Source organism: Rosa rugosa, chromosome 4 (genome assembly GCF_958449725.1).
Source record: "Rosa rugosa chromosome 4, drRosRugo1.1, whole genome shotgun sequence".
Taxonomy (NCBI): domain Eukaryota; kingdom Viridiplantae; phylum Streptophyta; class Magnoliopsida; order Rosales; family Rosaceae; genus Rosa; species Rosa rugosa.
The window spans coordinates 29,855,253-29,881,666 of NC_084823.1; the positions used below are offsets into that span (position 1 = coordinate 29,855,253).

Below are 26,414 nucleotides of genomic sequence, written 5' to 3' on the forward strand. Positions count from 1 at the left end.
CTAGTGGGTCAGCGGAGCTTGCTAGCGGTGGAAGCTTTTGGCTTTGCTTGCCGGCGGTTGGCAGAGCCTTGGCGGACCATTGTGGCTAGCGGAGAAGTTTCTCAGCGGGGCTTGCTTGGCGGAGTTCCTGGCTGGCGGAGCCATTGTCCAGATGAGCGGAGCCTCGGAGGTGGGCGGAGACTCGGAACTGAATGGAGCAGAGGTGCTCGACGCTAGAGCAGTTTTGGCCAACGGGTTTTGCGGCTGGCGGGGGTTGTGCCGCCGGTGTCTCCTAGCGGTGACTTGGTGCTCAACGGTGACACGGGGTCAGCGGAGCGGTTGATTGCTGGCGGAAGTTGCGGCCAGCGGTTGTGAAGCTCGGATGGAGGTGTTCGGTGGAGCGGGGCCTTGGCTAGCGGTGGTGCTCGGAGGAGCGAAGCCTGCTTTGCCGCTGATGGTAGCTAGCGGTTCCGCTGATGGAAGCTAGCGGAAGTCATGGCCGGAGCTAGGCTGGCGGGTATTGGCCGTTTTTAAGCCAGCAAAGCCGTCGGTGGTGAAGCTTAATGGAGCATGGCCAGCGGTGCTTTGGCTTTGGCCGGCGGAGGTGTGCCGCTGATGACCCTTGAAGAATGGTCATGAGTTATGGTGCTCAGCGGTAGAGCTTGCTAGCGGTAAACTCGTGATGGAGTAACGAGTTGAGCAATGAAGCTTGGCGGCGCTATGGTCAGCGGTTTGAGTTCGGCGGTGCTCGGAGCTCAGCGGAAGAGGATGCCGGCGGGTGTCCCCTGGCGGACTGGGTTGTCACTGACGGAGCGGAGATGGTGCCAGCGGAGTGCACTGGTGGAGTTGGCGGATGTCTTTCCGGCGGAGGATGACTCGATCAGCAGAGAAGCTGTGGAGGTTTGCTTCTGCTGGGAGTAGCTGGCGGGAAATGTACCGCTGATGCATGATTTGAAGAATGAACATGGGTGCCTAGAGAAGTTTTCTGGGTGTCCATAGCAAATTGGCAAATTTTTTTTTTTTTTTTTGTGTAGGTCAGCGTTGACCTTTGAGTTGGGCGTTGACTTGCCCTATAAATTGTTGACTAGCATTTGATCGAAGTTGACCAGAGTTGGTCAGCGTTGACCGGCCCTGCTGGGCGTTGACCAGCCCTGTTGGGCGTTGACCGGACGCTGACAGGCCAAAGCTCGTGGTAGGTGATGAAGCCTTTGTGTTGGCTTCCCACAGACGGCGTCAAATGTTAACGTTAGAGATCCGAGGGGGTCTCTAGTTAGCATAAAGAATGAGAGAGAGAGAGAAAGAGAGTGACACAAGATGTATAGTGGTTCATCTCCCGCCTTAGCGGGAAACTACGTCCACTTGAATGTTACACTAGTGTGTTGGGCCTTGCGGCCCAAGGGGGGATTACAAAGTATGTAATGGGATGTCTTGAGTTGTGGGAGGAGGCATTCCTTTTATAGGTGACTAAAATCACTATTCTAGTCTAGAAAAGCATATTGTGGAGGCAACTTGGCAAGGCCGGAAAGGTGGCTTCCCGGCGACGGATTTGCGACTTCCGGATACCGTAGCGTAGCTTGAACATAGGGCTACAAGATGCAAGTAGCGGTTGGGCCTCACAATGGCTTGTGGGTGTCCCAAAGAGGGTGTTAATTATGCTTGGTGAGATAGCAAACTAGCCTTACTAGTAGAGGTATCTACAACTGTGTACGGCGCTGGAAGACGGCGAACTCGAGTGCAGTCGGACTCGATCGGAAATTCTAGCTTTGGCGACTGCACGGCTTCAAGCTTCCTGTTTTGAGTTCGTAGAAGCCTCCTCAAGTGATCCATGGCGTTTGTTTTGATCGATTCACGTCGGAATCGGATCAACTCACGGTGAACAGTTCACTGCGGCTTGTGGCGGCGATAGGCAGCGATCTAGGCCGAGTTGGCTTGAACCCCAGGTATTAAAGTTGTTCTATTTGATGTTCTTGACATTTTGGACAGTTGGATTAATCTAGTTTTGAGTTTTGGCCGGTGGTGGTTGTGCCACCGATTGTGGCGGCGTTTTGGTAGCCTTCCAACCATGTAATGGATAGTTTCTGGTTTTATATATCATCTACTCGTCGATATGAGCGTTTCGATATATAATATGTAATTTTTGGAGATCGTATGAATATGTTGTGATTTTTATGGTTTCGGACCGTTCGATAATTCGATCCGTGAGGATTTGAGCGTTCGATCGACTTGTGGTTTTGACATATCGATCGTAGAAGTATTCCGGAGACATTGGGTGGCCTCGGATGTGGTTTCGCCTCGATTGGCGTCACTTTGGGGATTTTAGTTCAAAACAGGGGTTTCGGACTTAAATCGCTTGTGATTCATTACTAAGTTGAGACCGTATGTGATTAGGTACTTGACGAAGTATTCTTTGACTTTTTTGGTGATTGTGCTACTTTGTTCTGTATTGAAGACGCAGCGGGAATTTCGAGGTGAGTAATCTCACAAGGTTCATTTACGAACGGAATTACCTTTATCGTTTTGAGAGTATTTATTAACTGCAACCTATAGTTGGTATTAGTAGGCATTCCTGAGCGGATGACTACGAATATATATATTTACGTGAAATATATATATGTATTTGTGGGTTTTGTTGATTGATGAAAACAATATGCATGAATGATGCTTTTTATTGTTTTGGGTGTGGCTTTTCGGAAAACAAATGATTGTGGAAATGTTGATTTCTATTGTTTTGAAAAGCATTGACATTTGTGTAACATTTTAAGTCCTGAGTGACTCCTTTAAATGTTTTATTCCGAGGGACAGTGAGGCCTGAGGAATAAAGGTCAAATGGTGACCTTAGGCAATATATCGAGTAATCACGTCTTTGGCCGGACGAGTAGTTACGATTTCAGTTAGAGCTCTAGTCTGTCTGCCAGTGTAATTCATGGGGTAACGGTGCGAGGTTCTATCTAACTCATGAATTTGTGTTTTAAGGAAACAAGGTGTGAGTTGCTTTCCTTATATCCGATTTTTAAGAAATTAAGGTGTGAGTTCATTTCCTTATTTCGTGATTTGAATAGGAAATCAAGGTGTGAGTTGCTTTCCTTATTTCGCGAATTGAAAGAAAACAAGGCGTGAGTTGCTTTCTTTAGTTGGTGTTTAAGGAATCAAGGAGTGAGTTGTTTTCCTTAGTTTTGGTGTGAGTTGATTTGTGGTGGTTTTGAGTTACTCATACGAGCTTTCATAAGCTTACCGGGTTTGTTGTGTGGCAACCCGGTGCACTATTTAATGGTGTAGGGGTTAATCCTGCAGGTCAGGATAATCGTGGCTGAAGCTGAGGTAGCGCCTTTGCAGCTTTACGGTAGGAAGCCATTTTTGTGACTTTACCGTTGATAAGGACTTCCGTTGTGTAGTAAGCTCTGAGGAGTATTTACGTTTTATTTTGTGTTGACAATTTAATTCGTAAGTGTTTGGCTCCAATTTTGTTGCAGCTGGTCAACAGTCTCTTTTCTTGCGCGGGCGTGCCAGCACCGTTCGGGTACGGTCGTCGGGGGTGTCCCTTGACCTGACTTCTTTCAAGCAATTGTGGACGAGGAGAGCACCAACCTCGTCGTGGGATTCTTTGTGCCTCGTGGCGAGGACTTTTGCTGAGCTTCTTGAAAATCACAATCGATACTCGATGTTGTAGATCGAGCAGAGCGAGAACCACTGGGAAGTGAGGAGAACTTGCTAAAGCGTGACTTTAGCTTGGCTGGGTTGCTAGGGCGTTACCCTTGCTTGGCTGGTTCTGTAACCGTTGTGGTCGCGGCACTACCGTCGGCTCCCGAGGAGACTAGGACCGAAGTACGTTGACAGAGGGTTTGGTGGCACTGAAAGTCGGCTTCTGAGAAGACTAGGACTAGGAGTGTGATCACCGCTAAGAGAAAGAGAAGGAGAGGAGTTGCTCTTAGAGAGGTTTGCTCTAGAGAGAACTTAGATCATCTTAGAGATGTTGTTGTTGTATGTGAATGGGTGTGTTAGAATGAGAGGAGAAGGTGTTTATATAGGGAAGAAAAAGAAGAGTGAAATGATGAGTGGAATAAAAATAATGAAAGTAGATCTAAGTTCACTTGTAAAATATGGAAAAGATAGAGAAAAGATGAAATGAAAGCAAAGCATGAAGGTGCAGCAACATGGAAGTGGTGATGATCTATTAAAGAGATTGTAGAAGAAAAATATATCCAAGGAAAAAGAGAAAAGCATCTAGCTTTCTTCATGTGGGTAGGAAACATGAACATGTGAATATTGAGCTGGTTTTAGGTCAGTTTCTGGCCCTTTATTCCTTCAATTATTTCTCCAACAAGACTTCATTATATGCCTTCGACTTCTTCATATGAAATGTTCCACTATGAGTGTAGATCATCCTGACAAATTTTCAGATTTTTATTCCATGTGGTTGGGCCGAAAATGCTGCTGGACCTCTTACAGGTCCAGTTTTCCAGTTTTGCTTCTGTAGAAAATTGGGCTGATTTTTTGAAGGCCTTCCACTCAAAAAAAGCTCTGGCACTCTTCATAAGAAATGATCCTTGGGATGTCTAGAATGGATCTGCAGAGTTTCAACTCATTTCAAGTTCATTTGGTCAGTCTGCCGCCCCTCCTTCCTTGTTTAGCTCGGTTTCTCCTAGCCGAAGTAGGAAAATGTGCTAAAGTTGACTTTTCATGTTTCCATGCTTTCATAGTAGGCTTTATTTAGCCTCTAAATATATATTTCGAACTTGTCGACAATATATAGCTTGAGCCACTGACATTGGCTCAATTTCTCCAAGACATGCATTGTCAGGCCAAAATGCTTATTTTGGGTCCAAACAGTAAGCTTATGTAATATATGACTCTGTTGAGTGGGTCAATATTGACATAGTGCGTTTCAGTGCATCAATATGTACTTGGTTTAAAGTGAAAAAGTTTCCAGGTATTTTGTATTGATGACTGAACCATCACGCATGTATAATTATGAGATTATATATCGATTTTTATTTGTGTTATAAATCAGGGGCGTGACAAAATATTTCCGCAAACGTGCAGGGATTAAGTTTCTCAATTGATTTTTGAGATATTTATTTGAATCTTCTTAGAGCATATATGTAACCAAGATAGTAAAAACCAAGAATATATAACTTCTAAACCCATACTTTGTGCTAAGACTGCAAAATAATACTTTGCTCAATTTCTGAATCATCACTTTCTTCTGTAGATTAATTTTGATATATATTTTAGGGTATACGTTGGAGGAGAAGGTTTTCTCTAGTTGAAGACTGCGTATGTGGTTTATCAAACAAAGTCGAGGTAATGAGAGATTATTTTTTTTCCCTCTTTTGTGTCTTTACTGGTAATTTGACATGAGTTGACAAAGTTAACTATCACTTAGAAAAAGAGAGAGGTCTGAATATCAATTTTAGAGGTATAAATAGAAACTCCCAATACACAATTACAAGTCCATGAGTCGAACTCAAGATCTCTCTCTTACATAGGAGAGCTAGTGGTCAACTAGTATGGAGGATACATAAATAATGATGAAGAGAAATTTTTTTTGTGTTTTATTCTGAAGGGTAAGCAATAAACCTATCTAAATATAGTTACACATAATATAATTAGGATACAATATATAAAATATATTTTATTCTAGTTAGGAAAAATGATCAATGCACCAAACAAAACCTTGGAGGCTCTAGATCAGCAATGTGAGTCAACCCAAGCAACTCAGTCGTCGACCCTATCGGCACTCCGCACTTATTGTCGATCCAAGTTGGTGCTCATCATTGTCTTCTTAGTGGTGGTTCTTTTTTCATTCATGAATTCTTTCCAGATATTCAGTTACGTTTGATCTCAGTGTCTCTTCAATTCTAGCGGCTAAATAAGAGTTTTTCATAAATGTTATTCTTCGATCCCAGTGGTAATCATCGACCCAAGCGGTGATTTATTTTTGTCAATCCATTCTAACGATTTTCCCCTTAGTCACTTTCATTCACTTGATAATCACAGAAGCAACGTGATAGAGATCACTTGAAAGGATGGTCGATCGTCGGATTGGTTTTTCAGCCAGTATGTTGTAGTTGACCGAGTTTCTTCGCGTGGGCTTTAGGCGGGACATTTGGGCTCTGCTTCGAGACTAAGAGGAAGTGGTCAACCAAGGTGGATTAGCTAGGCTCTAAGGGAGGTGTTTCACCACCCTCGTTTAATACTTAATTTTTAGGTTTTGGCCTACAACTACAAACTTGTTTTACTGATTAGTTATCTCTAAGTCTTAAATTGTACCACAATTAAGTGCCTCAAGGGTTTGTGATTCACTAATGCGGATTAGGTGCTCTGGAGACATGTTGTCTATTGTAGGATTATTGGAAAAAGAGAGTGAACATATTTGAATGAGTGATGTTTGTCAACTTGCAATTGCTTGGAGATTGATGTATGTGCCGTTTAATTTGTCTTTGGTATCTAATGATATTACCTGCTTTTTTTTTTAAAAGTATATTCTAATTAATATATGGTAAGTATGACTTACACTAACATTCTCCTCCCAAGTTGGAGCATACGAATCACATATGTTGAACTTATAACTTTATAAGTGATTCATGAAAAACTCTAAAAGTATGACAATCAACTTGACATCAAGTATATGAAATGTCGGTCAACTGACTTGAACGTGATTTTCGCTAAACATAAGCGCACGTTTCGAAGCCTAGTAAGGGGAATATTAAGCTTGGATTTTATCGTACCTCAGGGATTAGTGGTTAACCCACAATCCTTGTGTAGTCGGATTTAAAATCACTAAGCAAACAAAAGAAAAATAAAATAAACAAATTATTAATCCAATGCATCAAGCTTTAGCAATGCTCGGCTTTGGTTCTCACCAAAGCCTAATCAAATGCCTAGTGATGGATAATCACAAGGAGATAGAAATGATTCAAAAATTGTGATTAAAAATATAGAAGCCAAATTGCAAGAATTTAGATGAAAAACTTTTAACTAATAACTAAATTATAAGAAAATGAGATAAATTGGGGATTAGTTGCTAGGGATGAATCCCAACCCTAATTCAATGCTCTAGATGAGTAGATGCTAATTTAATTTACGTGCAATTTATTAAAAATGATAGTAGCCATATCCAAGGCTAATCAAGGCTCAAGGGATGAAATTCTCTTTCATGGTATTCTTACTCCATGTAAAAGGTCTTAGGAACTCACTTATCATGAATTCTAGCATGTTCAAGGGTCAGTAACTCATATCAAGAGGCTTAGTGGCTGAGGAATTAGGCAACCAAGCTCACCATAACCACATTAGAGCTAGCTATGTAATGAACCATGCTTATATCCCTAACAAATACAAAATCAGGGCTTCTAGCCCGAAAATCTAAGGATGTCATCCCCTATATTTTAATCTAGAAATATTAATACACATACCCAAGAGTTGACAATTCTTAAGCACGCATTCTAATCGATTCTTACATAATATAAGCATCCAATTATTAACAAATTTCATATATGTTAAAGGAAAAACACATTATGTGTCTTCGTCAAAGTGATTGACGGAGAGGGAATCAAGCAATTAGCAATTACCATCAATCAGCATGGATTACGGACCAATCAGTAGTTAATGTCATCATTGTAATTGTTCTTTCCATTGTAATTCTCTCCCTATATAAAGGGGTTATGAAATGAAATGAGTAGACCAATTCCAATTGTCATTTTACTTTAACAATATATAAATTAAATCAAGCATCCATTACATTAAATTTGGGTTAGAACTCCTAGCCCCTAAAATTGAAACTACCTACACATCAACATAGCAGAAACCCAAAAATACATCAAAAGGAAAAACAAAAGAGAATAAAGAAATGGATAGCATGCACCACACAAGGCCACATTAACGAAGCAATTTTGTCTTCCTTGCCATGAGCTCCCTTTAGGAGTCTCATTGGCTTCTCTCACCTCTCTCTTCATTTTTATTCAGTTGCCTTGTGAATGGGAGCTCACAGCAAGGAAGGGGATAAGGTTCTCAATAAGACCCTCAATAAGGAAACCTTATCCCTTTGACTCCAATTTGATTTAGAGGAAAGGTTGGGTGTAGAATATGTAGAGAGCTTATAGTGTGAATTAAAAGGTTTTAATGTGGTGGCATCATTCCTAGCTGCTAGATTGAGTCAAGGGCTAGGATTATAACCTATTAAATGAAGGACATGGCCTTTATGGCGTGGACTAGCACATGACATAATCCCATATGATGTTTTTATAGTGAAGAAGTCATCAACCTATTAGTAAAAGTCAAATTTGAATTTTCTTTCGTTTTTTAGTCGAAAAACCTGAATTGTTCTATTTTCACGTCATTTTGTCTCGTTTTTATTTATTACCTACGAATAAAAGAGAAGCATATTTATTACTTATCAATTGAGTTTATGATTAACTTAATACCGTTGTTTAAGTAGCGATTATGTACATAAAAAAACACGCAATTGTCAACTTTAATTTGCTAAGTCCAATTATGTTGTATTGAATTATGAGGTATATTAATAGGTTCCTAGTTAAAATACCTATGTATGTGAGCACTGAAGAGTAGGTAAAGAGCAAGCCATGTCGAAGGCACGTTGGTTATTTGAGTTTGATGAATAATACTATGACATCAGTAAAAACATCTGAAATTCAAGGTTGACAAACTCCCCCTTTCATTATATATTCTCAGGATTTTGTATTTCTTCTGAATTGAATGTGAATCAAAGTACGGTTGTTTTGAAAGGTGATGAAAACATCAAATTTGTATATCAATAAAACAACTCAGGTTGAATAAAATCATTCGATAAATAACAAAACCATCTTATGGTAGAAAAAATAAATACTTAAGAAAACCCCCACACATTAGAACCAATAAGTTTTAAAAAATTAGTATTATTAACTTTGAGAAGAAAATTGACAATCTGACATGAATGACTCTTGGCCTAGACACAAGACTCACAATATAACTTAAAATCATCAATGCCAAAAAACAAAGAGAACATGGACTTTTTTCTAACACCAAATAAGTGATAACCTAATCAGGGATGCCACAACCATAGTTCACTATGCTGATTAGTAATTCCAGCTAAGGTGAGACCAACTCAGATAGACTACTTTCTTGGGCTTCTCCCCCAAACTCTAAACCTCTAGATGAAATAGTCGACCCCACAGATATCTCCTTCTAATTATTTCCTTGGTGAGAATGTCTTGAAAGAAAATATACATAGAGAAAATGTTACTCAATATTTAGTCTGCACACTCAATTGGGGAATATAAATTAAATGGTGAGACAAATCAGAAACACATAAAACATTATGTAAAGTGAGAGAAATAATGAATTGAAAAGAACTATTGGCTAAGATATGAAAAAAGTCAGCACTTGCATTAGTGACCCAATATATAGGAAGTAGAGACACAGTATCATAAATCATACAGTCAGATGCACCATAATCAATAATCTAAATATTATCACTAGTAATTAAGGTTAGAAACTTTAAAGCAATATCAATCTTATCTCGATTACTATGAAGAACCAATACAATATTCTTACCAATAGTGTCAGTGTAGTCTTTATCATCTATGCCAAAGTAATCTAGCTCTTGAACAAGTTGCACAGTTGCCTTTTTGGGTTTCTCCCTGGACCTATAAGAGCAAGTTCACCCGTTGGGTCACCGGGTCACCTACTATTCACTGCTTTTTAGTGTATATTTTCATTCTCTGGGTCACGAAATACACTGTGCTCGTGACCCAGGGCACGAAATACACTGTGCAGGTCACCATGGTGACCCAGAACACTGTACCGGGTGACCCAGGGCACGAAATACACTGTGCTCGTGACCCAGGGCACGAAATTAACACTAAAAAGTAGTGAATAGTGGGTGACCTGGTGACCCAACGGGTGAACTTGCCCTGTACAAAACAATGAGTGTTAGGCCTACGTTAGAACTATATAAGTGTTTGAGCTAGGTGAAAAGGAAAGTTATTGGAACACAAGATGAAGACCCCCAACTGATCTTTGTAAAGCTTTTAGAAGTAAATCATTCATTGCATATCATAACATCTTTATTTCTTAATTGTGTACTATCAGGATTGATGGCCTTGTTTCAATAGCGAACATGTCTTAGCAGTGTCGATGCTTTTTTATCATCAATTTCCAAAGGAGGATGTCTTGGTGATCAAGACTACCGCTTACTGATTTTTTGGATTGCGTCTTAATTGTTTTAATTGAATAATTATGCTATCCTTTTTATTAGGATAAAATCAGTTCTTATTGCATATTATCTTTTAGGGAAAATTGTAACGTCCCGTATCTCAATTTACCCGTTTACTAGTCATTTGGACGGTAAACGACAACTACTTTCACTTTTCATTTTGTTTTGATACTTTTAGTGACCCTAAAAGTTGACTTTTTGTTCGGGTCAAAATTTGAGAAAATTTCCTTCTTGAAAGTTGTAGAGGACATTAAACCGAGCGCGTGCATATGTGTTACGTAAAAATCGGAGTTCGTATGCAGAAGTTATAAGCGAAATTACGAAAGTTACTGTTCATGGTAGATGGTATAAATTTGAAAAAGTTACTGTGGCCGGTAAGTTTTCATTTCTTCTTCTCTCTCCTTCCTCCCGCGTTTTCTCTCTCTCCTCGGCGTTCTCTGCAACTCCGGCGTTCTCTCTCTTCTGGCCACCTGGTGGCGCAAGGCTAGTACCATTGGACTCGTCTCGTCCTCCTCTCGGCGCTGGCGGTGGTGGCTCACGGCGGCTTGGCCGGAAAACGATGCATTGAGCCTTGAAAGTTTACTGTAGCAGTTTGAGTCAACGCCGGTTTCTTCCGATTCCAGCCACCCCAGACGATCAAGTTAGGTTCTTTGGAAGCGTCTTGGGACGTAGATGATGCTCCCCAAACCTTTTACAGCGATTTGACGCGAGAAGGAAGAATCGAAGGTTTGAAATTCTGGGTCACTATTCACGAATTGGGTTCAACCTTCTCCTTAATTGTTGAGGTACTTCTACTCATTTTCTGACTTTGTCACAGTTGAGAAAGTTGTTGGGTCTGTTGAGTAGGTGCTGCTACCAAAGTTTGGTGGCCATTGGAGCTGGTGGCGGCGGCGCGTAGGGCAGCTTTTTAATTGCAATTTCTGGCTAGTTAAATCCTAGAATTGTCGTAGAACTTATATTTGAAGTTTGGATGGATATCGAAGAGGTTTGAAGGAGTTGAGATTATGGGATTTGGGATTGAATTTTAATTATCGTAAAATTATTTTCCGTCCGGTAATTATTTATGTACGAATGATTGTGTACAGGACGAGGTATCGACTCATCACTCGACGAGGATCCTTACGCTTGGATACCACGTTAGCCGTATACTGTGAGTGGACTTTTGTTTTTAAGAATTGATGCATGCGATTATTTTCCCAAAATAACGATTTACTTAATTGTTTATCATTTTATCATTTTGCTATAATTTGTTTTTGGGAAATTGATTTCGAGATATCTTATGGATTTGCTTGCATTGTTGATTTACGAAGATTATGATTTATCTCGATTATCATTTTGGTTTATGATTCATGTTGATTTTCGACGAATTATTTTTCGAGGTGATTTCCGGAATTAATTATTGTTTTCATTCGTCGATTTTGAGTTTCCTAAAAGATCTTCAAAAATGGGATTTTCGTTGGGATTCATGGATATACTTTAACCTCGCATATTGGTTTATGAATTCGAGAATATTTTGGCGTGCGGGGCCACGTCGTTGGAATATGTATTTTCTCGTGAGATATTGGGGAAGCCTTACTGACATTTTCGATTTTCATATGATTTTAACCCACCATACCTGGGTCGTCATATTTATTGCTAGCTAGCCTATTAGTACTCCTCCCCGCTTACTCTGTGTTCGTGGGTGAGTTGAGCAGAGCATGGGATGCTCAAGAGTGTGGGACACTCCAACCCAAGCCTGGGAGGCTCCCTTATTCGTATGGTGATGACTTCTTCCCCATACTCTGTCGTTACTTGACTAGCGGGGCTAGTATGATTTTCTTTTAACCAGCGGGCCTGATCTTATTTTCTTGAGTATCAGAGTTTCAATCTTTTTACTTGGTTGTTGTGACTTGCGGGGCTAGTTGGTTTTCTTGAGCTGAACATCAGTTGGTTTGTGTTCCTTAATTATTGCATGCATCGGTTTTTAATGAAATAAACATGGGAAACTATAAACTCCTTTTCTTTACAATTATTTATTTTTGTCCACTCATGCTAACGTTTTTATCTACTTTCCCTTGGGCCCTTCGGTTTCAAATGCCCAGTCTGCAGAGTAGCTGGTTCGGCATAATAGGATTCGAGGCATAGCATCTGCTGTTGTTGTTTTCTATATTGTAGGTTATTTATTGAACCTACTTGTATCATGAATTATTTTTCTCTTTTAGATTGCTCTGATAACCTGTGGGACAAATGTTGTAAAGTTTGGGAGTTGCACTTGTGTATTTCGATTATGTTGTATTGTTCGGATATTAGTTCTAAATTGTGGAGTTGTTCAGTTTTGGGGAGCAGGGTGGCTCCAGGAGTTTTTGGAGGGTTGTTTAGAAGTGTGAATGTGTTTGTACAGGTTTTGGGTAGTCCATTTTAGGGGTGACTCTGCCAAAATTTTGGTAGAGTTATTCCTAAGGTGGGCCCCACAGGGTCACCTCGGATTTCAGGGTGAAATTCGGGGCGGGTCCTGTCAAAAATAGTTTCCTAATAGAATTCAATTAGGTTTAGAATTTTAATCATCCTAGATTTTCTAAGTCAATAGTGTGCATACATATAGAAGGAAAAATAATGTTTTCATGTGGGTGTTTCCATAGAAGATTTTGAGTGCACCTTTTTCATTGAGAGAGTTTTCCATTGCATAGAAAACTTAGAGCTTAAACTAAGAATTGCTAATTTACTTGTTCCGTGTTGAAGTAAATTAGCAAGTCACATATACACTTGCATCTCATTCATACCATAGTGCATGTCCAAGTATCCATAAGGTCGATCAGTTGGGTGTTAGTGGCATATGAAGCACACATAATAGCCTAGGTCAGTGCTATTCATTCAAGGAGACGAAGGGAGGTAGTTCAAAAGGTGAAAAATAACAAGGTGTTGATTGTGCAACCGTCTAGAGGAATCTATTCAGAAATAGCCGAGGTGAGAGCTATTCGTGTTGGTTATAAGTGTGTATGTGCTTATTCATATTCACTTAGCGCATTGCTTTTCATTTGGCCTTCAGGAGTTAAGGCCCGCAATTGTTTACCTCGATTTGAGGGTTTTACCGTGTCAGCAAATCTCTTGTGTCTGAGTTATTTATTTTTGCTGTGCCTTTTTGTTTGTGTGTTACTCTCTTCACGATTGATTTTGAAAACGCAAAATCAGTGTCGCAAGAATTGATATGCTTCTGTAATCCCCTTACTGCAGTTTGATATTTTAATCAAGTTAAAATTGAGTGTGATTTTCTTTTAAGCCTATTCACCCCCCCCCCCCCCCCCCCCCCCCCCGGCTTAAACCAATTTCCATCCTAGTACTTTCATTTGGTTTGTATAACCAGGTGGATAACCAACCAGTTTGTAGCAAGTTTTCTTATTGTGTCACCGCAGCCTCCACATCCTGTGTCAAAAAGATCCTAGTACTTTCATTTGGTTTGTATAACCAGGTGGATAACCAACCAGTTTGTAGCAAGTTTTCTTATTGTGTCACCGCAGCCTCCACATCCTGTGTCAAAAAGAGAGCCTTGAGGTGTAAGATGAACTTTTTGGGTTTTGGGTTGTTGTTGAGATGATTGATGCCTGGATTGGATAGGCAAGCCTCAAATTTCAGAATGAATTGACTTTATACTAGCTTTTTGGGATTCATCTTTATGGATATAAGTGAAAGCTTGAGTTAAAGTTGGTGGTGTAGTGAGTCGCAGTAACTCACCTTCAACCCTCTCATGTTTTGCATCAAGACCATTCAAGAAGATGCAGGTTGACCATTTTGAGTCATTCTGAAAGCCTTTGAGTGTAACTCATGTATCCGTGAGAAGTCAAACTCATTGGAGTATAAATTGTATAGGGCTTTCCATTGAGTATCATCTCCCATTGAATGAAGTTATCAAACAACGAACACAACGTACTAAATCGAAGAGGAAAATAGGACACACTGACAGACTGTGTGGAGTACTACGCGATCATAACGTAATCATACGGTAGAAACTTCTTCTAAGGCAAACAATTGGCAATCTCAAACTCCAAGTTTGAACAAATAATAACATAATCGGATTACTGGATAGTTAAACACAAAACAAAGACAAAGAGTAGATAAAGACAAAGACAAAGACAAAGAATCCCTTTCAAAAAAAAAACAAAAATTCAAAGAATCAAGTCACAGAATATGAGAATACAAGTAATTGCAAGAATAATTTTTAGGGTTACATTTTTCTCACAGGAGGATATTTATACAAGTATGTATGTGTAAAATAAGGTAAGTAATAATTATTTGGATTAAATTTAGTTTACTCCCATAAACTTTGTGGCTAAAATCAGTTTGGTCCCTCTTTTTGAAAATTAATCTCGTTGGTCCCTATACTCTCAAATGACATCACCTGAGTCCAAAATTTGAATTTGACTCGAAAGATGACGTCATGTGCTGAGTTGGAGCCGACATGGGGGCCCACTTTTCAGATTTTAAACCCCACAAGGAGGGCAAAATAGACATTTCCAATTTTTCTAATTTTTTTTCTCTTTTTTTAATTTTCTCTCTATATTCTCTCTCTCTCTCTCTCTCTCTCTCTCTCTCTCTCTCTCTCTCTCTCTCTCTCTCTCTCTCTCTCTCTCTCTCTCTCTCTCTCTCTCTCTCTCTCTCTCTCAGCCTTCAAGGCCCAAGCTCCACTGAGCCTAGAAGGAGTCTCAGCGTTACCCACATCGCCAAATCTGCTAGCGTCGCCACCATGAATGTAACCGCCACCGCCACCGCCTAATTGGTCACCACCTTTACTTCCACTTTAATCGTCACACTTACCACAAAACCTGCATTCCAAGACTAGGACCATCACTCCAGTCACCAAAACCAATCTGCGCAAACAAAATCCGATCTGGGGAGATCCGAACACTCTTCTGCCACCAACCATCATCATCATCCCTGACAGTGATACCACCACCAACGATGTCGCCCATCGTATGGAGGTCAACCACTAGCACCAGCCAAAAACCTGAAAGCCCAATTCTCCGATCAGACTAACCTGAGTCTAAGGAATCATGCAGCCCCACGTCGACAGCGTCACCCTGCCCAAACGCTGCATCGAAGAGGAAAGTGGACTCGGCGCCGTGGCTCATACTCTGGTTTGCGTCCGTAACCCGATCCATACTCCGACTCAGGCACTTGGTACTCCGGCTTACAACCGTAACCTGATCCATACTTCGATTCGGGCTCCTGGGATCCATACTGAGGTCTACTGGACCTGGTTCCATACTCTCTTCCACCTTCCGCACCCTCCTCATGATCGGGTTGTCCACCAAATCGGGGTCGGGGCTTGGGACGCTGGTAGCCTGCTGTACTCGTTATTGAGGGCCTCGTCGGTGTAGGCGGAGGGCTCGCTGTAGGAGGAGAGATCGGGGCCTTCGTAGTCGTCTTGATCTGCGAGAGAGAGAGAGAGAGAGAGAGAGAGAGAGAGAGAGAGAGAGAGAGAGAGAGAGAGAGAGAGAGAGAGAGAGAATATAGAGAAAAAAAATTTAAAAAAAAAGAAAAAAAAATAAAAAAAAGAAAAAAAATTAAAAAAAGAGAAAAAAAATTAGAAATGTCTATTTTGCCCTCCTTGTGGGGTTTAAAGTCTGAAAAGTGGGCTCCCATGTCGGCTCCAACTCAGCACATGACGTCATTTTTCGAGTCAAATTCAAATTTTGGACTCGGGTGATGTCATTTGAGAGTATAGGGACCAACGAGATTAATTTTCAAAAAAAGGGATCAAACTGATTTTAGCCCCAAAGTTCAGGGGAGCAAACTGAATTTAATCATAATTATTTTTTAAATTAAATTTTATTAGTTTAATTACAATACAGTATCAGGTATATTTTAATTAATATATAGTAAGTTTGACCCGACTAACAATACCCTCATAATTTTATCTTTACTACTATAAATGGAGGCCCTCTTTTGGTGTCAAAAGGCTTCACCAAATTTTGAAGTGTCTATAATACCCTTTCATAACATAACTATTAAATTAAGTCAATAAAATATAAATAGATAAAAGTGTAAATTGAAATTAAAAATAGCGAAATCACTACTATTCTATGTTCCAAAAAAAAAAAAACTATTATTTTTAGTCGATCATTTTCCCTTAACACAATGTCACCTGCGAGAAACGCGGGCATGTTGTTAGTAATGTTTAAGGGGGCGGTGGTCAATACTTCTGTTCATCAATATTTTAGTCGACCATTTTCTCTTAACACAATGTCACCCGCGAGAAGTATGTTGCTAGTTAGTTTAATTACAATACAGTATATACAAGCATATTCTAGTTAATATATGGTATGTTTGACCCGACTAACAACACCTTCTATGGGCTCATATTTTCAATCATCTTGAATTATTCACGTGGTCATGTCTCATAAGTCCATTTGTTGACCACTGTAGCCTAACAATTTTAGGTTTGACCAAAACAATCTTGGTTTTCAATCATATTTGTTAATACCTCGACAAACCATGGTGATGTCTAGGTCGTCTCCAATAAAAACACCAAATCTTCGACCACTTAAACCAAAATACATAGTTTGATAGCAAGACGTAGAACACGACGAGAGTTTGATACCTCGTTTTATTTATTTATTTTTATTTATTATTTTTTTTATGAAGGCCTTTTTTACAGCTTCGAAGCCTATTTCTTCAAGTACCTACTCCACTGCAGGTGGTTATTTCTCGTTCAAGTAGAGTAACAGAGACTATATATATTTTAGTCAAGCCTGCTTAAGAAATGTCTGGTCACCGCTAAGCTTCTGCAGTACCTAAAAAAACCCTAGGCTGCCGAGACCCCCAGAGCTGCAGATCTCGCTCCTCTCCCTCTCGGAACACCATGACTTTCAAGCGCAGGAATGGCTGCCGCAACAAGCACGGCCGCGGCCACACCAAGTTCATCTGCTGCTCCAACCGCGGCAAGTGCTGTCCTAATTAAGGACAAGGCTATCAAGGGGTTCTTGGTGAGGAACATCGTTGAGCAGGCTGCGGTGAGAGATGTGCAGGAGGCTTGTGTGTATGAGCGTTACACTGCCGAAGCTGTATTCTAAGATGCAGTACTGTGTGTCCTGTGCTATTCACTCTCACGTTGTGAGGGTGAGGTCTCGCACCAACAAGAGGAGCCGTGAGCCACCACAGAGATTCATCAGACGCAGGGATGATGCCCAAAGGCCTGGAGCACCTGGTCAGGGAACCCGACCTGCTGGAGCTGGTGTTCCTGCTCGTACTTGAATGAGCATATGAAGCCTGTTATGTTACTGATGTTTCCATTTAACTACACAACTTTGCTGGACCTGAGTTTTGTGTAGGAAGTCTTTTGTTATGGTTTTTGATGTTCAACTTCTTGAGGATTAAACTATTGTTTATAGATGTTTTGTTTTGCTGATAATGCAACTTAAATAGTTTAATTAACCAAAAAAAAAAAAAGTCTGGTCACCGGTCATGAATTTCAAACATGTCTGATGTCACCGCTTTCGCCAGCATAGATACTCCAATTGCATATATAATATAAACAAGCCACACCATTTTCTCAATTTCCGTATCATAATCACACTTGAGATCCAAAGACAGCTCTTCCAACTAAAATGGCAGTTCAGAATGGAAGGTTCTGTGTTACAGGGGCTGGAGGCTTCGTTGGCTCCTGGGTCGTTAAGCTTCTTCTTTCCAAGAACTGCATAGTCCACGGAACCGTCAGAGAACCCAGTAATTCCATTCATAACTCAACCCCTTCTCTTCCTAATTTTCTTTGAGAAATTATATACTTTCTGTTGTTATTATGACTGTATGTACTGTTCCATTAATCAGATTCATCCGCTTTTCATTTCCATTATCTGCTAGCTAGGTCTCTCTGGCTTTTACTGATTGAGTATTACTTATTCTGTTCTCAGTTCACAAAAAATTGATCAATTTGTTGTGTTCCCAGTTTTAAATTCTAAGCTTTTAGCAATTATGTTCTTTTTTTGGCTGATTTTTTTTTTGTATGATTCTGTAATTGGATTAATGATTAATGTGAACATCAATAAATATCTTGATTCCTTTCATTAGCAACTAGCTAGCAAAGAATCATGAAAATGGCTGTATTGCGAAACTCTTGATATACTGTATTGTGCATGTAGCGGATGACAAGAACTCTCACTTGAGAAAGCTTGACAAGGCATCTGAGAACCTGAAACTATTCAAGGCAGACTTATTGGATTATGACTCCCTTCGCTCGGCAATTGAAGGATGTGATGGAGTATTTCATGTTGCCAGTCCCGCTCCCTCCGGCAGTGTGCCAAATCCTGAGGCAAGTATGTCTCTCAGTAACCTCCAATATTAGTACTTGCAATAGTTACCATGCTCAATTTTATTAATCCCAAGTTATTTCATCAATCCAAATATAAGAATGGTTATAAACAATAATGTAGATGATTGAAGCATCTAAAGGATGCCAACTTATCTGTAACCGTTGCTGTCCCATCACAATTGACTATTCAGTACACAAAGTGCACTTGGGTTTATTATACAGTTTAATGTCCTAAGGTAGACTTACCTCATGATAACTTTCCCCAATATTTGGTATATCTTTTCTGCAGATTGAGTTAATTGAACCTGCTGTTAAGGGGACACTTAATGTACTTAAAGCATCACTTGAAACAAAAGTCAAGCGAGTTGTTTCTGTGTCCTCTATTGCTGCTGTGGCCGCGAATCCTACATTGGCTGAAGGTCAAGTGTTGGATGAGTCTTGTTGGTCAGATAAGGAATACTGCAGAAATACTGAGGTATTTGTTGACAAAATTTATATCGCACAATGCACTCAGTCTTAATGATAGTTGCAGTTTGTGGTAGACCATGAAATAGGACACATAAACATACAACTTTCCTTTGGAAGTACGAATCTGTTGATTCTTCTGAGAGGATACCAAGAACACTTCTATTAGTTTTTTGTTTCCCCCAGAACTAACAACACAATAGAAATAAGAGAGTGGAAACTATATATGTTGTTTTCAGAGATAACAAAATCTTTTATCAATCGGCTATAGAGATAAATCCTGGATCAATATGAACGATGCGTATTAAAAGATGAATGAAATTACCCAAAAATGGGAATGTTATTTATTCACTAACCATTATGAAATTGAATTCCACATTTTGCAGTCATATTTCTCAACTTCTTCCAAATGCAAAAGTTGTGTTACCAAAATTGTAAAATCTAATCTATTGTGAACTAAGCATGCAATTCTGTTTCAGGCCCATGTACACTATGTATTTGGACTTTTTATTTAGATACAATTCAGCTGGTGCAAATTTGCGACATTTGGTCCCAAGTTTTATTTAGTACCTTTTCCCTTTCTTAGAATGAAGAAAGTTCATGTAGCCATAAACCATGCAGACCATCGATCCCTTTACTAGTTTACTCCAGAAGTTATATTTGGGACAAAATTGACATTTCATATAACACACGGTAGGGGGTTCACTCTAATGCAAGAAATTTACATCTGTATGTTCTTGCTTTTGCCAGAACTGGTATTGCCTTTCAAAAACTGAAGCAGAATCTGAGGCTCTGCAGTTTGCAAAAACAACCGGGATTGATCTTGTGACTGTTTGTCCTACACTTATAATTGGCCCAATTCTGCAGTCGACTGTAAATGCAAGTACCTTCATCTTTATCAAGCTTTTGAAGGGTACGTACTACTTTTGCCATAATGATACTGCATTCAATACTGCTAAACTTTTCATACTTGCAGACAAACATCTAGTTGGTAGAAAGGTTAATATCCATTATATTTTGTGCTTGTTTACATGTGTTTGTCTATATTTTGGTAGCTAAATCTAGATGTATACCCATTCGTGACCACACGGAGCTTGTATTTTTCGTAGTGTTTGTATAACTGTATATATTAAGTGCCTTTAACAATGTCCCCATGCAGAAGGGAAGGAGTCACTGGAAAACAGGCCTCAGAAGATAGTTGACGTACGGGATTTAGCTGAAGCACTTCTTATGGCATATGAGAAGCCGGAGGCTGAAGGAAGATACATATGCATGTCCCACAATGTTAAGAATGGGGATCTAGTTGAGAAGCTGAGGCGCCTTTATCCTAATTACAATTATCCGAAGAAGTAAGGGTCTCCTTTAATACTTATAGTTAGAATTAATGGTGGGATTTACCTGATTCATCAGCGTGGTCTTGCAATTAAATTCCTGTTATTATGGTTTTTGCTCTCTTTACGTACTGATTTGAATATGCAAACGTACGTTGGCAGCTTTGTTGAAGTAGGCAAAGACAGACAGGTGAGCTCAGAGAAATTGCAAAGGCTAGGTTGGAGTTACCGGTCATTGGACGATACTCTCATTGACTCTGTTGAAAGCTACCGGGAGGCTGGACTATTGGATTGATAGATCGCAGAGCGTGCTTTGCCTAGCCAAATCATTCGAATCAATAACCTGAAAGAGGAAAAGTTTGGGCTGTTGCAATGCCAATCAGATTTGGTGAAACCCAAACTGTACTGTATACTTTCCCAGATTTGTACTGTACACAAGACTGGTGATTGCTACATTTATGTTTCAACCTTTATGAGTGTTGTTTGTTTTTGTTTTTTCATGTGTGTTGAGAAAAAAGTGCTAATGCAATGCTCGATCCAAAATATATTTTGTGTTATGACCTAATGTCAAAGTGGAGAAAATCAACCAAGGGAAAGTAGACGGCAAGAGTATCTGTTGACTTCCTTAAATTAGCAAAATGCCTCCATGTCTAATCGTTGATACAGTGAAATTACAACCAAGGGAACAAACAAAGAGAAAATGCATTTTGAACAAACCAAGGGCGTGAAATTAAGTGGTGGCAAGAGTATTTATGCCTTTTTTTTTTTAATTTAAAATGCATTGGTGTCTATTCAGTCATATAGTGAAACCACAACCAAGAAAACGAACTTGGCACAAGTAGCAGACTAGCAGGAGGGCTGTAACTGTTCGCTCAAAAATCATCTCGGCCACGTGTCACTGGGCTGAGGGCTTCTTAATTTGGCTTACACGTGTCCTTTTGGAGTGGTGATGTGTGTGCGGGCGTGCGAACTTGGGCCGGGAGGCCAAGCGAGGTTTCTTTCTAGATTGTAGATCTTGCGCCGATTTGACTTCTGATCAGTTGATTATGGGCTGAGGAATGATCAATCTCGACCGCGGGGTTCTCTCTGCCTTGAATGCAAGGACTTTAGCACGGATCGACCTTACCTAGCCTGAATGTTCATGCTGTGCAACTCGGTGAGTGAATGTGAAAGTGCATGTGACAATGAATCTATGGGATGCAGATACTCATAAGTCACGGTAAAAACAAAATCAAAGTATAAAGTGTTACACTGATGCCTTGATTCAATACGGGTATGAACAAAGAAACGCATGAATGCTAGAAAACTCGTTTACTAGATCCAAACGTTCTGGTGATGTCTCTTTTTGGTGATTTTCTTAATGAGTGCAAGAATGAAAATAATGCAAAGTAAACAACAGGAATGTAAAAGTGCAGCAAATAAAGATAATGAACAAGAATGTAAACCACGGGAAATAAAGTGCATACAAAGTAAACAGCTAAAAGATAAATTGCATGAATGTAAAGAACAACAATGTAAAGTGCAGGAAAGATAAGTACCGGTAAAGAAAGCAATAAGATAAACACGTAAAGATTGATAACTGTTTGTTGAAATGTTGAAATGTATTGAGATGAAATTTGTGTAATCGCGTAGAGCGTTTTGTTGATGACCTCTAACAATGATGCCTATGGTCCTTTTTATAGTGAAAGATACACTACTGAATAAAGGAAAAGATGAAATCTTGGTTGTAACTGTTGAGACTGTATTGATTGCATGAATTCAAAGTTGTGAATCAATGCACAGTTACATGCATTTGAATGCAGTAGCTGCTAAAACTCATAACTGTGCATTTAAGCTGATTGTCTCAAATTATAATCTCCGTGGCTTTTGAATATCCTGAATCCTTTCAACGCGCGCCTGCAGCTAATGACTTTTATGAACTTGATTAACACTATTCGATTGCCGTCATTCATTATGCCGCAGCCATTCAATAGCGGTCATCCATTATGTCGCGGCTATTCAACCATTCAACTGCGGTCTTAAGTTAAATTTTTTGGGGACCCTACCCACCTGTGTGCCATGTGGGCCTTGCCAAATTTAGTTTCAAACAGAGCCCCCCAAGTCCCTTGAGCTTCAGCATAGATGCCGACTGGTTAAGGGATTGAAGGACAATGTTACCAGTTTTTTTGGCAAGGTACACTATATTTTGCTTCTTGTCTAATGTTGCTGATGTCTCTCAATGTTTGGCACGTTTTCAAGCTCATTACTCCATAACCATTCACAATTTAATAAGTTCATTCAATCGCAGTCCTTTGTTATGCCGCGGCTATTCATCCACTGTTATTCGCTAGCCGCGGTCCTTCACTATGTCGCGGCTAATCATTGAATTCGTGATATATATATATGTAGCCCTCTACCTAGTTCTTTAAGCCTTGGCTCAAGCCAAGTGGTTTAAAAATTAGTAAACAAAGTTGGCCTCATTGTTGAATGAATTCTTGATGAAGAGAACAAATTTATTCTCGGCCTGACATCAAAATATTTTGGGCAGTGATCATAGAAAAATCTCAGCATCTCAGCCTTGCAATAATAAACTCTCGTGGCTGCCGAGTAATTAAACGGCTCCCAACAACACAACTTTCTATTATTTTCATTTTTGCAAAAACTAAAGCAAGAAAACAAAACATAAAAATCTTGTGGCCGTTATGGAGGTGGCCAACGATGTTTCACTCCAAGTTTTGAATATGTTGTATTCTCGATATGAATTTTAAACTTTTCAAGGCTGATCATTATTGACCAAAAGGGAAGATTGAGATTTGTTTTCTTTTCAGCTTTCATGTGAGCCGAACTCTCATTGTTTCCATGCGTACTCGTCTGATCAATCATGGTAATTAATTTTAATTCAATCGGCTTGATCAATCAGCTTTTTGTCCAATAATCATGTCAACATGCATGACATCTTGAATTAGATGATCATCACCATTGACCACATTATGCTTAGTCAGCCGACATTTCTTAGCTACAAGATTAAGATGTTCATCAAGCCGCGGATTGTTGAGGTCGGCTTTCATTTCGAGAATCATATCTGTATGAATAGTCTAGTTAACTGTACACTCAACCATGCGATAGTCGTTCTCCTTGACATTTTGAAAATTTTGGCCTACCATGTTTGACTCCATTTTTTAGGGAAGAACAACAGGTGGCCAAGTTTCTATCTGATCATCAATAAATACTTCTTTTTGGAGGTCATGGTCGCAATTACGGTGGCTTGCCTTCTTCAGTATTTTTTGATGTCTCAGCATCTTCATCTCTTCTCTGAAAATAGAAAATTGTGTGGCTATTTCTGATACCCCTTTTTGAATGATCTTGTTCACATTTATGGCTTTTTCAAAAGATTTTACAGCACCTCCCCAAGAGTTTACATTTTCTTCTACCATTTGATTGTGACCAACTTATTGATCATACAGGGGCTGTAGCATGGCTAGTTGAGTCTCCCATACAAGCTGACTACTCAAGCCATCAGAATTGTTGTAGGGCTCTATTTGGTTGTAGCCGTCTTGGTTGTTATGATTATAATTTGAATCATAACTATTGCATGGTGCATTAACTGTTTGGCCATAATTATCATACAGCTCGTTGACCGTCCTATAACCATGTTGGCTGCCATAACCATTTACGTGATCGAAGCCATATTGAGGTAGTATTGTGGGATTTTGTTGATCCCAATATGCATAGCAGTTTAAATCAACAAAACTTTGATATGCATCATAGTTATATCTGCCATCATAACCATAAAATATCTTGGCCATTGTAATCATTTATTGAAATAGAGCCGTGTAAATTCGGCTCATAATAGCTCATTAGTGAAAATACATAATATTTAATGTCTCACTAAATGGTCTAATAACATTCACAAAATGTCATTTTAGACCAGCTAGACTGTTTTGGACCCAAAAAGTACTGAAGATAGTTTGAATTGCCATGTATATTTCAGAATCTAACTAAAGAAAGGCCCCTCCGTTATGGTGGCTAGAAACTAGGAAGATTGGCTCCACTACTGTTCTTGTGGCGGAGTGTAGTGTGCTCAAAGATGATCTCCTCCATGTGCTGCATCTCAACTGCTCTAACATTCAAGTGGAGGGTGATTCAAAGCTGGTGATCGACTGTGTTAACAAGATTAGCGACCCTCCTTGGACAATTCGTTCTCTTGTTCGTGACATCCAAGTTATCTCTAGTATGTTTGACGAAATCTCATTCTCTCATATTCCTCGTGAAGCAAATTTTGTGGCGAACGCAATTGCCTCCCTTGGACATCAATCTCCGGATGTGATTATCTGGCGAGACAAACTTCCTCTTTCGGCTTGCTCAACTCTTAATTTAGACCAATTTAATTTTGGTGTAGTTAGAGGCTTTGTGTTGTGATATTCTTTTCCATCATGAATTCTCCTCACCCAGATTCGTCTTGAGGGAATTTCTCCTTATCTGGATTCCACTCTTCACTTGGATTTCCCTCGAAGGGAACACTCCTCACCCTGATTGGCTTTGAGGAGATTTCTCCTCATCCATATTCGCCTTGAGGCTAGGAGATCTCTCCTCACATAGATTTGCATTTACAGAATTACTTCTCACCTAGATTTTCCTTGAGAGGATTTCTCCTCATTAGAGGTGGCATACGGGCCGCTAAGCACAAGCACGGCACGAGCCCAACAAGTTTAAAAGCGGCTCGGTACAGCCCAAGCCCGTTAGTTGCCGGGCATGACCCGAGCACGTTAGAATAACGGGTCGGGTTGGGCCTAGAAATATTGGCCTATTGGCCCGGCCCGAGCCCGTAATGGGTCCGGCACGGTCTGAGCACGACATATTGTGGGCCGGCCCGTTAGAGCAAATGCACCCATGAACTAAGGGCAATTGCTGATTTGCCAACCAAATTGGTACTACCAATCCACTATTCATCCCAAATTGGCAATTGCCTCCAGCTTATACAATGCACCAATGAAAGGCAATTTGCCTGCCAATCCACTATTCACACTTCAAATTTGAATAATTCATTAAACTTATAATTTAATTAACTAAACAATTAACAATTAGATTAATCATACAATGTTAACTTAATAAAAAATTAATGCATAAGTTTTAAAAACAAATAAAATTGTATATCAAGTACAAATATCGTTCCCGGAAAAAAAAAAAAAGTTATCGTTATGATAAAAAAAAAATACCTATGACAATTGATAAGATTATCGATCAATCTTCATTTGCCATGTGTCGACTTTAGATACCTTTTTCTTACAAAAAATATATATGATTTCTGATAAGATAATCGCCCAATCTTCATTGGACACGTGTCAACGTCAGATATCGTTATCTTCTGAAAATATATCTAGGATATGTGATAAGATTTTCAACCTATATAAACGTGACACGTGTACTTATCCTAACTTTTTATCTTTCAATATTGGTAATAAATAAGCTGCAGACTCCATTCTCTACTCACACATTCCTCTCATTCTACACCTACATTTCTTTTGAAATCTATCATCCATCTCATTTCTCCTTTTTCCGATGGAAGAATTGAACAAATGGTTGTTAGAAAGTGTACATACATGTACATTTGCAAGCATAATTAGCTATAATGGGTCACGCTCATTGTACCGCCAAAGGTACTAATTCCAACCAAAGGAATGACATGCAGACACACCGCCAGGCGGGCTACAACCACAGCGTCGGATCACCCCCAGGTCACCGCCGACGCGCCGCCACGCGCCATGCCAAAATGGCATCAGTAGCTCCCAGAGCTGGGAACTGAAGCACATCAGTCCCACATCGAAAACAAGGAGGAGGTCAGCCTCCTCCTCACCTATAAAAGGTTCTCTCCTCTCTCCTCATTAATTACGCATTCAATACTTACCTACTGTTACTTTGTCAACATAAATACATTGGCTGACTTAGGCATCGGAGAGTTGAAGACCGCCCAGCGCGGTCTCCCTCTGACGCCCTTTGTATTTTACTTGACAGGTAGCGGAAGCTTTGAGAGCACCACAAGTATCGATCCGCCCACCGGATCAGCGTTAACAAAGGTTCAGCTACCGCCGGACTTTTAGACATTAACATTGGCGCCGTTTGTGGGAACCCTTGAACAAAAGGTCATCCCACCACATCCACCATGACTAAC

At 39.9% G+C, this 26,414-nt stretch overlaps 1 protein-coding gene and 1 pseudogene across 1 annotated transcript; both read left to right on the forward strand.

The window, feature by feature from the left end:
* The first annotated feature begins 16,930 nt into the window (after positions 1 to 16,930).
* On the forward strand, positions 16,931 to 17,489 carry LOC133741765 (small ribosomal subunit protein eS26y-like; annotated as a pseudogene).
* A 211-nt stretch (positions 17,490 to 17,700) lies between these two features.
* Positions 17,701 to 20,760, forward strand: LOC133741764 (cinnamoyl-CoA reductase 1-like). The gene is made up of 6 exons (XM_062169488.1): positions 17,701 to 17,887; positions 18,301 to 18,470; positions 18,760 to 18,945; positions 19,686 to 19,848; positions 20,095 to 20,284; positions 20,429 to 20,760. Exons 1-6 carry the CDS (start codon positions 17,770 to 17,772, stop codon positions 20,559 to 20,561), a joined length of 960 nt encoding a protein of 319 aa, XP_062025472.1. The 5' UTR covers positions 17,701 to 17,769; the 3' UTR covers positions 20,562 to 20,760.
* Positions 20,761 to 26,414: the final 5,654 nt, after the last annotated feature.

What these genes read in the sequence shown, in the direction of transcription:
- LOC133741764 (XM_062169488.1), top strand. Translation starts at nt 17,770, where the DNA reads ATGGCAGTTCAGAATGGAAGGTTCTGTGTTACAGGGGCTGGAGGCTTC. An exon ending in AATACTGCAGAAATACTGAG is followed by an intron (nt 18,946 to 19,685) that starts GTATTTGTTGAC and finishes TGCTTTTGCCAG; the next exon opens with AACTGGTATTGCCTTTCAAA. An exon ending in CTTTATCAAGCTTTTGAAGG is followed by an intron (nt 19,849 to 20,094) that starts GTACGTACTACT and finishes GTCCCCATGCAG; the next exon opens with AAGGGAAGGAGTCACTGGAA.